This window comes from Nicotiana tabacum, chromosome 7 (assembly GCF_000715075.1).
Source record: "Nicotiana tabacum cultivar K326 chromosome 7, ASM71507v2, whole genome shotgun sequence".
In the NCBI taxonomy this organism is placed as follows: domain Eukaryota; kingdom Viridiplantae; phylum Streptophyta; class Magnoliopsida; order Solanales; family Solanaceae; genus Nicotiana; species Nicotiana tabacum.
This window is the reverse complement of record NC_134086.1, coordinates 156,422,309-156,436,832: the sequence shown is the minus strand read 5'-3', so window position 1 is coordinate 156,436,832 and position 14,524 is coordinate 156,422,309. Positions and strand designations below refer to the sequence as shown.

General features: G+C 38.4%; 2 protein-coding genes across 6 annotated transcripts; one reads left to right on the top strand and one right to left on the bottom strand.

Annotated features, from left to right (window-relative positions):
* Nucleotides 1–1,850: 1,850 nt before the first annotated feature.
* LOC107805399 (F-box protein At4g00755-like) lies at nucleotides 1,851–13,061 on the top strand. 5 transcript variants are annotated; one of them, XM_075217917.1, is made up of 6 exons: nucleotides 1,851–2,257; nucleotides 5,606–5,760; nucleotides 8,197–8,613; nucleotides 8,768–8,905; nucleotides 11,952–11,992; nucleotides 12,777–13,061. In XM_075217917.1, the coding sequence occupies exons 2-4, from the start codon at nucleotides 5,694–5,696 to the stop codon at nucleotides 8,842–8,844; spliced, it is 561 nt and encodes a 186-aa protein (XP_075074018.1). In that variant the 5' UTR covers nucleotides 1,851–2,257; nucleotides 5,606–5,693; the 3' UTR covers nucleotides 8,845–8,905; nucleotides 11,952–11,992; nucleotides 12,777–13,061. The 5 variants fall into 5 exon arrangements, with proteins under 5 accessions (XP_075074018.1, XP_075074020.1, XP_016484918.1 ...); XM_075217919.1 differs by having other exon boundaries at nucleotides 8,764–8,905; XM_016629432.2 differs by lacking the exon at nucleotides 11,952–11,992.
* On the bottom strand, nucleotides 11,634–12,005 carry LOC142162377 (uncharacterized). Its single transcript, XM_075218725.1, has one exon. It carries the CDS (start codon nucleotides 12,003–12,005, stop codon nucleotides 11,634–11,636), a length of 372 nt encoding a protein of 123 aa, XP_075074826.1.
* Nucleotides 13,062–14,524: the final 1,463 nt, after the last annotated feature.

The following is a 14,524-nucleotide window of genomic DNA, read 5'->3' as shown; positions in this document are numbered from 1 at the left end:
GAAAAGGCTTGACAAAGCAGTGTGGGCAAAGTTGAGCGACATGGCATGGCATGCACGCCAAAGTCAGTGGTGCAGGCACTTCGGGTTGTGGCAGCAACAAGTATGGGCTAAGCTAAAATGCGGCAGTGCGGGATGATGGCAAAGACTTTCAATAGCTAAGACAAGGCTATGTGAAGGAAAATACAAGCAATGGCACGAGGGAAACAAAGGTTGACATGGGCAAGGCAGAAACTCGGCCTAGACAATGTGCGGGCGACATTGACGTCGGGTGTGTGCGGCAAAATCAGGGGCGGCGGATTGCGGGCAAGGCATTGGTGCAGAGCAATGTCAAAATGAGCCAAGGCCGGGTGCAATGCCAGCCTTGGGAGTGAATCAACTGGCCAAGTCAAAATGGCACATGCAATGCACATGTCAAAGCAGTTGGCGGTTACCTTTTCATAACCTCTTGTACCCATGACTGATTTATACTTGTATCCATTATAATTTCGTACGTAACATGGCCTAAGTAGTTGGGGATGTCAACTACAAGTTAAGCTATGATTTAGCATAAGCCGACAAGTGGCAAAAGCTGTAGACAACAAGTGTCCATGTGCTGTCAAGTCCTAAAGGCTGCCTATGTGCTATAAATAGGTGCTTTTGGACTTAGTCAGATTTGTGTGTGCAATTTCGTGTGAAATTCTAAGTGGGAAACAAGAGAGAAACGTGAGGGTTTTTAAGTGTTTCAAAAGGGACTAAGGCTAGGCTTGGGCAGGTCTTAGAGTTGGTTAAGAACGACTTGTGTTCTTTGTCAAAAGTGGGGCTGTAGTCGACTTGTGATCATAGTCAAGTGAGAGTTCCTTTGTATATTTTCGAAATTAATATAAGGGTTGTGATTTTTTCGTATTTGCTTGTGTTCTTTCTGATTTGCTGCCAAAAATTCGTTAAGGCCAAACTTGCTAAAAATTTGGCTAAGTATTAAGAAATGTTGAGTCAAGTGCACAACTTGAGTGCCACGCGAATGTAACTTTGGACGGACCAAAAATGCCCCGTGACACGGCCCACAGTGCATTATAATGTTTGACGAAAAGACTACATTGCCGTAGTCGCGTTTGACATGTCCAAAAGGCACATAGTAATTAACGGAAAAACTAGAGTGTCCAAGTCAACCTTTGCAAATACTTGTACTACTATACATGTCCAAACAACAAAGCTACGTTGTCCGAGTCACGTTCTTTGTTTTTGAGTAGTAGACCCACGCAACTCCAGGAGGAGTTGGTAGTTGGGCACTAGGCGCAACTGGGCATGCTTCTGAATCGTAAAAATAGCACGGTATAACTAGTTTTCGGATTGGTCATTCAAAAATAGCCAGTATTTACGAAGTCAATGAAAAATAGCCACTATTTTGCTGTAACAGAGACCGGTCTAGCATAATATACTGAATTTCGGTGCACCTGTGTATGAACTCCAGCATATTATGCTGGACCGATATACTTTGATGACTCCGGTATAATATACTGGAGACTGGAGCACCGGTGCTCCAAACTCCAGTATATTATACTGAACAATTATACTTGCTGGAACTTCAGTATAGAGTTCTAGTGTACTTATGCTGGAACTCCATCATATTATGCTGGAGTTACAACATACTTATCCTGAAACTCCAGTATAATATGCTGGAGTTCAAGCATACTTATGCTGGAACTCCAATATAATATACTGGTGTATTTTCCAGGTTTTGAACAATATTTTTTTTCAAATTTATCTTTACCTAAAAAATGACTAAATTTCGATTACTTTTTAAATTGGGCTATTTTCCAACGATGACAGGTTATAAATGTGACTTTTTTTTTTTTTTTTTTTTTTAATTTCTCACTTGTGAATCTCTCGGAGGAGAGAAATCAGGAGGCCAGACGAGGAACCCCTTTCCTGTGGCAGTCAAGATACTTGTTGAATAAAAACTTAGCCATAATCAGAAGGGAGAGAGCGGCTCCCAACTCTAAGAGGTTCCTTTGGAAAAGCTCTTTCTACCTCCTAATTATGGTAGTTGTGGATTATTCGAGGATCTTACGCGGAGAAGCAACTCTTCTATCTGGCTGAGACCCCCCTCCCCCGGTTCTTCAATACCTATAGATGAAGTGTTTCGTTTCCGCGTGCAGTATGCTCCCGGTTCCGCTCATCCCCTTCGACTCCTCTCACTCTCAGGGATGGATTGAACAGCAGAAGGTGTTGGGTTAAGTCCCGAAACGAGCGCTATACACAAGAATGAATTATGCAGAAGGTAAACTCTTTCCTTCCTGTGGGCAGCCTACGTTCTTCTCTTTCTCCATCTGGGTTTTGCATGTTAATGTCAGAAACAAAATACTCTATGTGAAGGTATTTCATTCTTATATTTCTGTAATTCCCCTGCTTTTGGTCAGTTTATAGTTTCTTGTACAACTGTTCTTTCTTCTTCTTAATGCTACTACCTCTGCCTCAGTTTATGAGCATGATTGCAATGTAGAGTACGTATATTCGAGTTGCATAATTGTGGGAAGTGTTGGGTGTATGTAAACAAATTTCCATAGGAAACCCGTGCGGCCTTTTGGAAATCTGTGTGGGCTTGGCTCAAAGCGTATATATCATACCGTCTTAAAAGTATCTTTGGGCCGTTTTTCTGGTCTCAGAATTAATCATATGGCTAGACGAGTATGGAGATGGCGTAGCATAGCATGGGACCCGGCTTAGTGCCTTTGCCCGTCAGGGGCCAATTTACTTTAAGCCTCTCCCTTGGGGCTTGGGCTTCAGTGACCATACACAACCTCTCCTTTGGGCTACGGTGACCATACACAACCTCTCCTTTGGGCTTCGGTGATCATAGATACTCGGATGATGTGGGTGGCACAAAGTTAATCTCTAAATTAGCCAATGAATTGTGACGGGTCTTGTAGAACTTAGTTTAAGAGGGAGATTGTTGAGTGTGTAGACACAAAGTTCCACATGAAAAGTAGAAAAGAACAAGAAGCTACTTGTAAGGAGATGGATACTCGTAATGGTATGAGGTCTTTTAGGGAAAACCGTATGGGCTTGGCCCTAGCAGTATCACATCGTATTAAGAGTAGTGGCTACAACTTTGCATATCCCAGCAACGAGTTATTATAATGCTAATGGTTTAACATTTTGATTTAAAAGAAAAAGAAATGAAACTAATGGTTCTTCCAGGGCAGGTTCTAAAAGTTCTCTGGTAACTTGCGGAGTAGACTGCTAATATGTCTTGTTTATTGCCTATTTGAGCAAATTTCTGGGCTCTAGCCACAAATGTGCTGCTGGTTTGGTATGTCATAATAATCAATAAGTGGTTCATAGAGGTTGAAATTTACTGAATTTTAGGGGGAAAAGATATTATTGTATAACTGTTCACAGTGTGACCATCCAAATTTGTTCGAGCACTAGACAGTCGCTTATATACATTTAGTGAAACACTAGCATAAATGTCCTAAAAAGGAGAAATCTTTTCTATTCCAAATACAGAAGAACTCTTATTTAAGTTCATTGAACTAAGGGAGCTTATGCGTATTTAATTTTATTGCTTAATATTGTACCAATACGTTGTTCTATTTCTTGCTATCAAAGAGGCCAAAACTTGAGCATGCTTGTTTTTAGAAAGGCCTAATTGATATGATTGATCTACGAGTTATAGGTCCGGCCCAGGAACCGTCTTGATCTTATCTGTTAATTCACGACGTTTCAATCCCAAATTTGGTAAAATCAGTTATAGATCTTCTAAATCCATTCTGCTCTATTTCAGTTTATTTTGTTTCCATACTAGTTGTCTTTTAAGTCAAATTCGGGCTTTTCCCAAATCAGGTTCTTTTATGTAACACTTGTCCGAACGGCTAAAACTAGTGTACGAAGCTCTAGCCAGACTACAAAGATTTTCGGCAGATCGCTGGACCTAAGGTTAAAATGAATAGCTAAATTTTAGTTCTAATTAGGTGTCATTTCTTATATGGTTCCTTTGTTTCTAGTTTATTCTATTCTTAGCTAAATCTTTATTGATTTACAGAGAATTTAATTCTTCTGGAACAATTTTTCTATGCGATTTTAGGTTTATTTCATCTTCCTTTAGCACATTTAATCATTACAATGTTGCACTTACTCATTAATGCAGTTGGATGTCTACTTAGAACATGGTAGAACAGATCTCAGGCTATTATTTATTTTCTATGTGTGCTATTGCATCCTTTGTTCAATGTGATCAATCCTAAACTTGTCTAACACCATATGAAGCATTCTATCTGAATATATCTAATTTTTCAATACTCATCTTGTTTATATGTTGGGTCTAAGATATCCCAACACTCGCTGTCAGACAACATTGTTAGTCTCGCAACCCTTCGATATGCTTACATGTCATTTGTTAGGTATCTTCTGTTCAGAGGCTGATACAAGATTTGAGGTCTATGGGTTCAATCTTAAGATTCTTAACGTTGAACCTATACATTTTTATCTTCAAGTTATGGGTTCATAACTTGAACCACAGTACAAGAGGGATTGCTCTGACGGTAAGCAACCCCAACTTCCAACCAAGAGGTTGTGAGTTCGAGTCACCCCAAGAGCAAGGTGGGGAGTTCTTGGAGGGAAGGATGCCGAGGGTCTATTGGAAACAGCCTCTCTACCTCATGGTAGGGGTAAGGTCTGCGTACACACTACCCTCCTCAGACCCCACTAGTGGGATTATACTGGGTTGTTGTTCTTCTTCTTCAAGTTATGGGTTCATATCTACTATTGCTGCAATTATAATAATTTTGTACGCATAAATTTATGCTGCGCATCGAAAGAACCGGGTTCCGGTGAACCCGGTACCTTCATGCTGCATCTGCCCCTACTTCTGCTAACCATTTCGCACGATACACTCATAGTATCCATTTCAATCATCATATTTGATTATGTGTTATGTCTCCATCAATCATGTCATTCTCATAGAGGACTAAGACTAAATACTTAAATTGTTACATTCAGACACAACACCGTAATCGTGTCTAATTTCACTCCGCTCTTCTTGAGGAGCCTAAATTTATAACACATTTGTCCTAATTTATTCTATCAATCCTAAAACTTTTACCCTCGTTAGTGCTACCCTATAGTTTAACTTTTGATTGAGTCTCTTGTTAGTTTTTTCAGGTAACACAAAATCTATCTACAAATAGCATGCACCATAAAATCCCATCCTCTGTACTCTTGTTTAAGTATAAGTTGTTATCCCACAGTTGCAGTAACCCCTCCTGTGATTCCTTTGTTTTTATTTTTTTGGTGTATCATCATCTGCTGTGATTACTGATTCCTCATTTTTGCTTTTTATTTCTTTGGTTGGATGGTATTCCAGTTTTTCTACTGGTGCTTGTGAATTGGAAAATTGGTTTAAGTTATGAAGGATGAGATTTTTATGTGAGTATTGACTTGATGAGAAAGTTTCATTTTTTGAAAGCAGCTTAAGAGAAGCCATTCTCATGAGCCTTTCCATTACCTCGAGCGCAAACATAAACTGGCATTTAAATTCATTTTTGTATATTTTACTTCACTCTCTGACTTTTTCAAAATAATCCTTCTTTTGCTTTTTCCATGAATTATGTGTTTTGTGATGATTCAGGCTTTTGGAACTTTGAGTAAATTTGCTTTGGTATGGAGACACTGATTTTTTGCAATGGCTTGAAATTGGCGTATCTCTGAACATTCTGATGCGTTTGAATGATCCAGCTGATGTGGTCCGTGCTGGTTCCGTTTCACACCTTTGGCTCCAATTTGGTGAGTTGTTTAAGCTTTCAATTTTTATAAATTTTTTCCTGTTAAGTAGCTTTCAATTTTTTAAATTAAAGTAGTTATAGCCTTGTTTAGTGCACTTACTTAGGCAGTGAGTGTAAGACTGAAAAACTGTTCTCTTTTCATCATAATACTACACTCCTAATGATGTTATGTATCACAAGTGATAGGTCATAGGCTGCATCTTCCTATTTCCATTGTGAGACTCTTCTACTCTCCGCCCTATGCTTGCTATACTTAATGCCTAAAAGCTCATAGTTGCTCTTTCTTTATATTCTTCAAATTGTCATAGATATCTAAGTAAATGGCCTTTCTGCATTAACAATATTTTCTACAGTACTACATAGCGACGGTATCTGCTATTTTGTCTTTTCCATGTTTATTGGTTAATCCAAGTTTGAGAAATTCAAGTACGATCTGCTGGTATTAGAATTCTGCAATGATTTAGGTGATCCGCCTAAGACTTAGGTTAAAAGTTGAGAGTACCAACTGATGAACTTTCATCCTCTCAATTTGCTAGTTTTCTGAGATCTGGTGTGGCAGTGAATTTATTCCACCATGCTATAGGTGTCTTGACGTTAGTTATGAGAATCACTTTTCCAATTTGAAAAACGATAGGGTATCAAATATGGTACTATACTGTTTCTTTCTTTCACGCACTTCCAATTCGCGTGAGATGCATTAATGCAATTATCCGGCATGAGTTTGGGGACCCCTTTAGGGGCAAATCACAAGGCAGAGATGTTGTGGGCAAGGGGAGTTAGAGAAGTGCGGGAAGAGATTAGCAAACTGGAAGAAGCAATATTTATACTTGGGTGGAAGATTGGTCCTCATAAACAGTGTGTTGGATGCCCTTCCCACATATACCAAGTCCCTCTTTCCAATGCCAAGAAAGCGGGGAGAAGAATAGATAAGTGAAGGAGGGATTTCCTTTGGCATAAAAACAGATAAAATACGACTTATAACCTGGTGAAATGGAATTTGGTCACCATGTTTTAGAAGGCAAGGGGGTAGAAGTAAGAAATCTTAAGACGCAGATTAGGACTCAGAATAATAGCCTTCTTTTTAAATGGCTATGGAGATTTAATAGAGAAGAAAATGCCATTTGAGAAAGACCATTAAAGAGAAGTTTGGCATGGAGGATCACTGTATCACTAAAAACCCGAATTGTTCTTATAGTGTAGGCAATGGGAAGTACATCAGAAGGTGTGGGATCAATCTTCTGAGCAATTAGGTTCAAGTTAAGGAATGGAAGGGAAATTCTCGTTTGGCAAGATGACAAAGTGGAGTGAAATATAACAAAATGGCTGCTTTTTAGTAACGGAATTCTGCAAAACTTTTGACTGGAGAGAATGGTCAGAGTATTGGTGGCCTTCGATTCAAATATGGATGAATAGAGCTCCTCTTGAAATAGAATGATTTACATTGTTAGTAGCAAGGAATGCATGCTTGAAAAAAAAACAACTGCAGAGAGGTATGCATATATGCAGCAGATACGTTTTATGCCGGGAGAGCTCTGAAGACATGAAACTAAGGAGCTATTGAAGTGCTGAACGGAGGAGGCATAAAAACAGACAATATGGTTGATGATATGGAAGGAGAGATATCAGAGATATATTATGATGGACGACATAGAGCATACACAGATTGAAGCATAGTTGTAATATATTTTTTTAGCTTTTTGGTGCAAGGAAATGAAATATGACATCCTTAACTCCTTAACTGGGCATTGGGCAATAACGGAGTTTAAGCTTATCCTTGAATATAACCTGATCTATCTAGTTGACTGTAGCTTGCTCAGTTTCATCTTGTTTAATAAATTAATTGGTAGTGTTTTTTTGAACTATTTTTGATAAATTACTACTTCCTCCGACCCTTTTTACGTGAAGGTGTTTGACTAGGCACGAAGTTTAAGAAATTAAGATTGACTTTTGACGTATAAGCCAAATATATGCAAAGTACTATAATTATACTTTTAAGCGGGTGGTGGTAAGAGTTACACGTGTCATTTATTTTCTCTCTCCTTTTAAAAGAATGAACTTTTATATAAAGTGGGTCCCAAGTCCCAACAGGTCAGGTCATTAAGGATAAAATGGGATTGTACGGTTAAACAGTTTCTGAAAAGACAAAGGTGATTCGTGGGACAGGCTAAAAAGAGAAATGTGACACATTAAATGAGACTGAGGAGTAATTTGAGACACTGCATTTCATATTGTCCTTTGGTAGCAGGTGGAAACTTAATGACTGTACTTTGGACCGTCGGTGTTCCAAGCTTCATCAGCATCTTCTGGCTTTATGATGTTGCATCAATTTCCTTGGATTTCACAATATTTGATCCAGAAAGTTGATGCTATATTAAGCTTGGATGCCATTGTTTTCTACTTGAACAAATAGATTGATGGTTTACTTATTTACTTGCAGTGGTTACTAATGGACTTTCCAAGCAACTGTGTCTGAGAATGTTTCCGCAGCTTTCTAGAATTTCACATATAAGAGAACTAGATTTGGGAATAGCAGAAGGAAAAGATGTAAAATCTAGCAATTCTAGTTGGGAGACTCTAAAAAGGGACCATAATGTTTATGCTTCTCTACTTCAAGCTATTGAAACATCAAGCTCATGCCCAAGTGATTGCATAGATTATGAAGTCAGCGCTTCAAGTACGGACGATTATCCAGTAAGTGTTTGGAATACTCTGGTTCCAACAGATAGAAACCAAAATCAACCTTCATACTGGTCAAGCATAGGGGACAGTGATCCCAACGCCCCGGAAACACTAATTTACAAATTGAAAGCTGATCTTTGCGTCATCACTGAAATTAATATACAACCTTTGGAAGGTGATTGTTCAGTTTCTTTCACTCTCTCTTATCATTACCTCGGGACATTAGATACCCTCTCGACTATTCACGATCAGACTTACAAAGCTTTTTTTTGCTGCTCTTTTGCTAATACGCAAATGTTTCCAAATCCACTGTATTCCCATCCAGGCAGGGCCAAAATGTTCGATTTCGATTAGGACACCCCAAATCCTCAAGAGATGTGAGGCGTCTCCTGCACTGGCACCCTGATCAAGCTGCTGATGACATGTTTATATGGACTTATACCTCGGAAGAATTCCGTATGAGACAGGTGCGTTATTAACTTACTTTTTCCCAAACACAGACGATCTTATTTACTAGAAATTGTCTTTTTCTTTTTGTTGGTGGAGTAATCTCCACTGGTGGAGGCAAGAATAAGCTTGTTCTCAAGGCGCAAAGTCTTGTCCTAAGTAGGTGGAATAGTTCTCCGCTGATGGGGAGCAGTGTTTTAAAAGGCGGATCCGTGAGGTGAGACGTTTTACCCGGTACGAGGCGAGGCGAAAGCCCTGAGACACGGGGCTTAAATCCCATGGATTTTCAATTTTATAATTTAATAATTTATAAAATAATCTTAAAAATATTTTTATATGTGAAAACTACATTAAAAGTATGTACATACAATAAAAAAGCATAGGAAAATTATTATAATTATTTTATAAGTGAACTAACTAACAAAAATATAAATACTAACTAAGCCACATCCTGACAATAAGGTTATAAGTGATGCCTAATAAACCAAACAATATAAGGACCAACTTAAATTATCATGGCTATAATCTGAGTACCTCATGTGCAACAGCAACACAAATAAATGCCTACTTTGCAGATACAAAGACCACTTAACACTGCCTTTACTCTGCTATTAAACATTAAATAGTAATTTGGTGTAAACAAAATAATTTGGTCTGAGATATACAAGTATCATAATTAAGAGCTCAACTAGAGCTGTCAATATGGGCGGGCCGGGCTAGCCCAACCCAGCCCACGTGGGCTTTAGCAATTGACGGGCCGGGCTAGCCCACTATTTTGATGAGTTTTATAATGATTTGCCCACCCCAATCCAATGTGGGCTACGGGCCCCCACGGGCCGGCCCATCTTTTTTTAAAATGTAATTTTATATTTTTTCTTTAAGTTCTAACTTAAAAAAGATAAATATTTAAAAGCTAAAAAAATCGTATTGGAAATTTTTTAGAAAATTTAATACTTATATTGTTTCAATATATCACAATAAATACTAAAAAGTAAAAGACAAGACTATATTTCATTCAATAAAAGTCAAAACTCAAAACAAACTATTCAAGAGAATGTCCATGACGCTTAACGCTTATGGGATATCCAACAAATCATCTCCTTGTGAGAAGGTTGTCTTAACATCTTCACTTTCACTTATATTTACAATTTGTATGCAATATTAGTTAGTTAAATATTAAAAATAATTAAATTTTTAAAACTAATTAACGTTTTAAGACTTTGATCTTTTAATATGATGAGCTTAATAAACTTTAAGCTTGGAATACTCTTCTTGATATTTTTTATGTCATATAATTTTGATTTTATATATTTTAAATACATATTTTTATTAGGCCCAACGGGCCATGGGCTTTTTCGGGCCGGGCTTAAAAGCCTCGTTCATAAATGGGCTCCAATAATTCTAGCCCAGCCCTGCTAGATCACGGGCTGGGCTGGCCTAACGAGCCAAACCCATATTGACGACTCTAAGCTCAACCGGTACTTTATCTTTCAAAAAAAAAAACACAAATGCACAAAAGCTATACTATATCAACTTTGTTCCAATATATCAAGCACCTCCCTAAACTCCTAGCAAGACTTCATCACCAGTTTTTAGTCATAGATACAGTTGCTCTATCAATCGCTATAAAAAACGAGGGTCTCATCAATTTCCACATCTTCCAGTCCTTCATCATCCTCGACTCCCACTGATTTTTTTTGTAGATCAAAGGAGAAACAAAAGGTAAAAGTGTTAATATTTTGACATAACAGATGATAACATACAATTTTATAAAAATAGTAGTAGAATACTATAACTTACCTGATGATTTCTGTTTTTTGTTAGAGGGACCCGATTCACTTGTATCTCTTAAACTCCCAACATCAATAAATGATTCTTGTGTAAAATCATTCTCATATGGTGTAAGAGGCACCGTCCTAACAACATCAATATCAAATAAATTCTCTTCATCAAGCCAAGAAGGATCTTCTGGAAGCACAAGATCTTCCTTTTCAGTAATCCATTTATCATCAGAATCAACTTCATCTACTAGAACTGGATCAAACTTTTGCAATTTTCTTTTTATGCTCCTTTCTCTCAATCTAGTATGTACCTCACATAAACGAGAGCATTTAATCTATGATGCTCAAGTTTATTTCTCTTCTTGGTATGAATCTAGCAAAAATCAGAAAACTTACATTAAGTTAAGCTATCATAAACAAACTAACAATAAGAAAATTTATGCAAAAGTATAAACGCTTACCAACTCGAAGGTACTCCAATTTCTTTCACAACCCGAGGAGCTGCAAGTGAGACTCAAGACACGAATTGCAAATTTAGTCAACTCTGGAGTTTGCCCGCCAAAGCGTATCCACCAATCCGTAGGAGATCTCACTTTCCTAGAATCCACAGCTATCTGACATCCAAAATCCCCTCTCAATTGGTCATATGAATCTAACGGAACATCCACTTTAAATCTCTCTTCATAATCCAACATTCTTTCCATACATTGGTACAAACTTTGTTTGAGTTCAAAGTTAATAGAAAATATTTCTCAAATCGCAATTGCGGATTCAAATAGTACCCCGCAACATGAAGTGGATGACAGCGTTGGCGAGTCCATCTATCATCAATTCTTTTCCAAATAGGAGCATATTTGTTTTCAGTATATTCACAATTCAAAGCTATTTTTTTTAGCCCTATGTATCAAATCATACAAATATCCTATGCATGGTTTTTCCTCTGAGTCTACTTCCCTCAAAACACTCACTAAAGGGGCAACACTTTACAATAAGCAATATATGGCCAAAACTTTTGATCAAACAGAACTATGGCTCTCGTTTTCACCCCCTCGTGTTTCTTAGCCCAAGTAGATCTAAGAGCTTGTTTTTGCTTTTGAATGCTTTGAAGTGTGAGATATGCTATAGCAAAGAGAGTAACAGCAGGACGAAGAAGTTCATGATTATTTGCAAATGATCTCATTAAATCTAACACCCACGTATGTCCATAAATAAATCTCACCACTTCTTTTGCTTTTTTAAGTGGGTCTTGATGCATTTGCAATTTTCTTATGTCTTCTAATAACAGGTCAATGCAATGCGCTGCACATGGAGTCCAATAAATATGAGGTCTAGTTTCCATTATTCTTTTTCGAGCATTAACAAAATTAGAACCATTATCAGTTATTATCTACTCAACATTCTCTTCTCCAACTTCATCTATGATCTTATTTAAATGCAACGCAAGCATTTCACCACTTTTTATAGAGTCCGATGCATCAATAGATCTAAAAAAAAGGGTACCCGCGGGGCTATTAATTAGAAAGTTGATAAAACATCTACTTTTTCCATCTGTCCAACTATCAGACATAATTGAACAACCATATTGCTTCCAAGATTTCTTATGTTCATCTATGCACACACCCTTAGTGAGTGCGGTTGATATTATTGAAGGATGAATCTTCCCTGGACATGGATCTTGTACAAAGCATTATATACCTGGAGATGAATTTTCTCCACGGGCTGGATTGGCCCTACTCGGTACTGGGTGACTGATGGTCAGTTATGTATATATTCCGGGATGGATCTTCCCTGGGTCGTATGTGCCATATACAATACCGAGTGATTGAGCATTTGAGAGTTGAGCATATGAGGCTATCAACATGGTGCATTACGTGCAACGTGTGCATTGGCATGTAGAAGTAGAGGAGTTATATTCTTCATATCATTTAGATTTGATCTATTTTACTGTTTTGAGTTATCTATTGAACTGAAAGCATGCCTACGTTTCTACACTATTATTTCTATATTGAACTATGCTGGTTGAGTTCGTCACTACCTTTCAGTCTAAAGGTTGGATTTGTTACTTATTGAGTTGGTTGTACTCATGCTACATCCTGCACCTCGTGTGTAGATCCAGGTGCTTCCGGTCACGGCGACTGTTGATTGAGGAGTCAAGATCTCGGAAACTATCGAGGTAGCTGTATGGCGTTCGCAGGTCTTGACTCTCCTTCATTATCTTTATCTGTATTTTAGTTCTTATTCCTTAGACATTGTAGTAGACTGTATTCCGGTATAGATGCTCATGTACTCGGTGACACCCCGGTTTCGGGAGAGATTTGTATTGCGTTGAGAATTTATTTATGTCTTGAAAAGGGTTTTCTTAAATATTAATTGCTTATGTATATATTTTTAAAGCTTTTACTATGTTGAGATAGTTGGGTAGTGGCTTGCCTAGTTCCACGATAGACGTTATCACGATGGTTGCTTTTGGGTCGTGACAAGAATCCTAAAATAATTCACAAAATCAGGAAATAAGTATCAAACACCATTAAAGAGAACAAATTACCTTATATGCTCGCCGCATCTCCCTATCCTGCTCAAATTCAACAAATTCATAACTACGTGAAACACCCGTTACTTGAAAAGCAATCATCTGAGAGAAATTTGCACATGGATATGAGAAAGGATTTGCACATGGTGTTTGTTACCCCTGAGAAAGCGTATGACAAGGTTTCTAAGGAAGTTCTTTGGAGATGCCTGGAGGTGAAAGGTGTGCTGGTAGCTTACATTAGGGCGATAAAGGACATGTATGATGGAGCTAAGACTCGGGTTAGGACTTTAGGTGGTGACTCAGAGCCTTTTCTGGTGATTATGGGGTTACACCAATGATCTGCACTTAGCCCGTTCTTATTTGCCCTGGCGATGGACGCACTGACACACCATATCCAAGGAGAGATGCCATGGTGTATGTTGTTTGCTGATGATATAGTTCTGATTGATGAGACACGAGGCGACGTTAACGAGAGGTTGGATGTTTGGAGATAATCCCTTGGGTCTAAAGGTTTCAAGTTGAGTAGGACTAAGACTGAATATCTGGAGTGCAAGTTCAGCGACATGACGGGGAAAGCAGACTTGAACGTGAGGCTTGAATCACAAGTTATCTCCAAGAGAGGTAGTTTCAAATACCTTGGGAAAATTATACAGGGGGATGGAGAGATAGACGAGGATGTCAGGCATCATATTGGGGTGAGGTGGATGAAATGGAGGTTAGCGTCTCGAGTCATGTTGACAAGAATGTGCCACCGAAACTTAAGGGCAAGTTCTATAGAGCTGTGATGTCACGACCCCAGTTTTCCTCCGTAGGATATCGTGACGACACCTAGTTTCTAAGACTAGGTAAGCCTAACAAATATGCAGAAATAATTGAAATAATAATTTAAAGGCTTAAAACTCAACAACTAATATAAGGAAAATCTCCACAACTCAGTACATATGCAATTTGCCCAAAACTCGGCGAAAATACAAGTCACAAGCTCTATGAAGTGACACTGAATTTGTCGCACTTATGCTTAGACACTTGTCCCACATAGCATACTATTTTAGTCTAGTGTAGTTGACACCCCCCAACTACTAGGATCATGTAAATCATGCTAGTAATAATAGGATCATGCCCCCCAAAACGTGCTAACACTTCTGCCAGCTTTTTAGCAAATCCAACTGCTGCCCATGTGCATAGCATGTGCCGCGTAACCGCTTTTGACTTGGTCAATCTGAAGCATACTGCCCATTTTCGTGCCTTGGCTTGAATCAGGCGCCCATGCCTTGTAATCAGCTGCATTGTAGCCACATTTTGCCTATGCCATTGCCCACGAACATGGC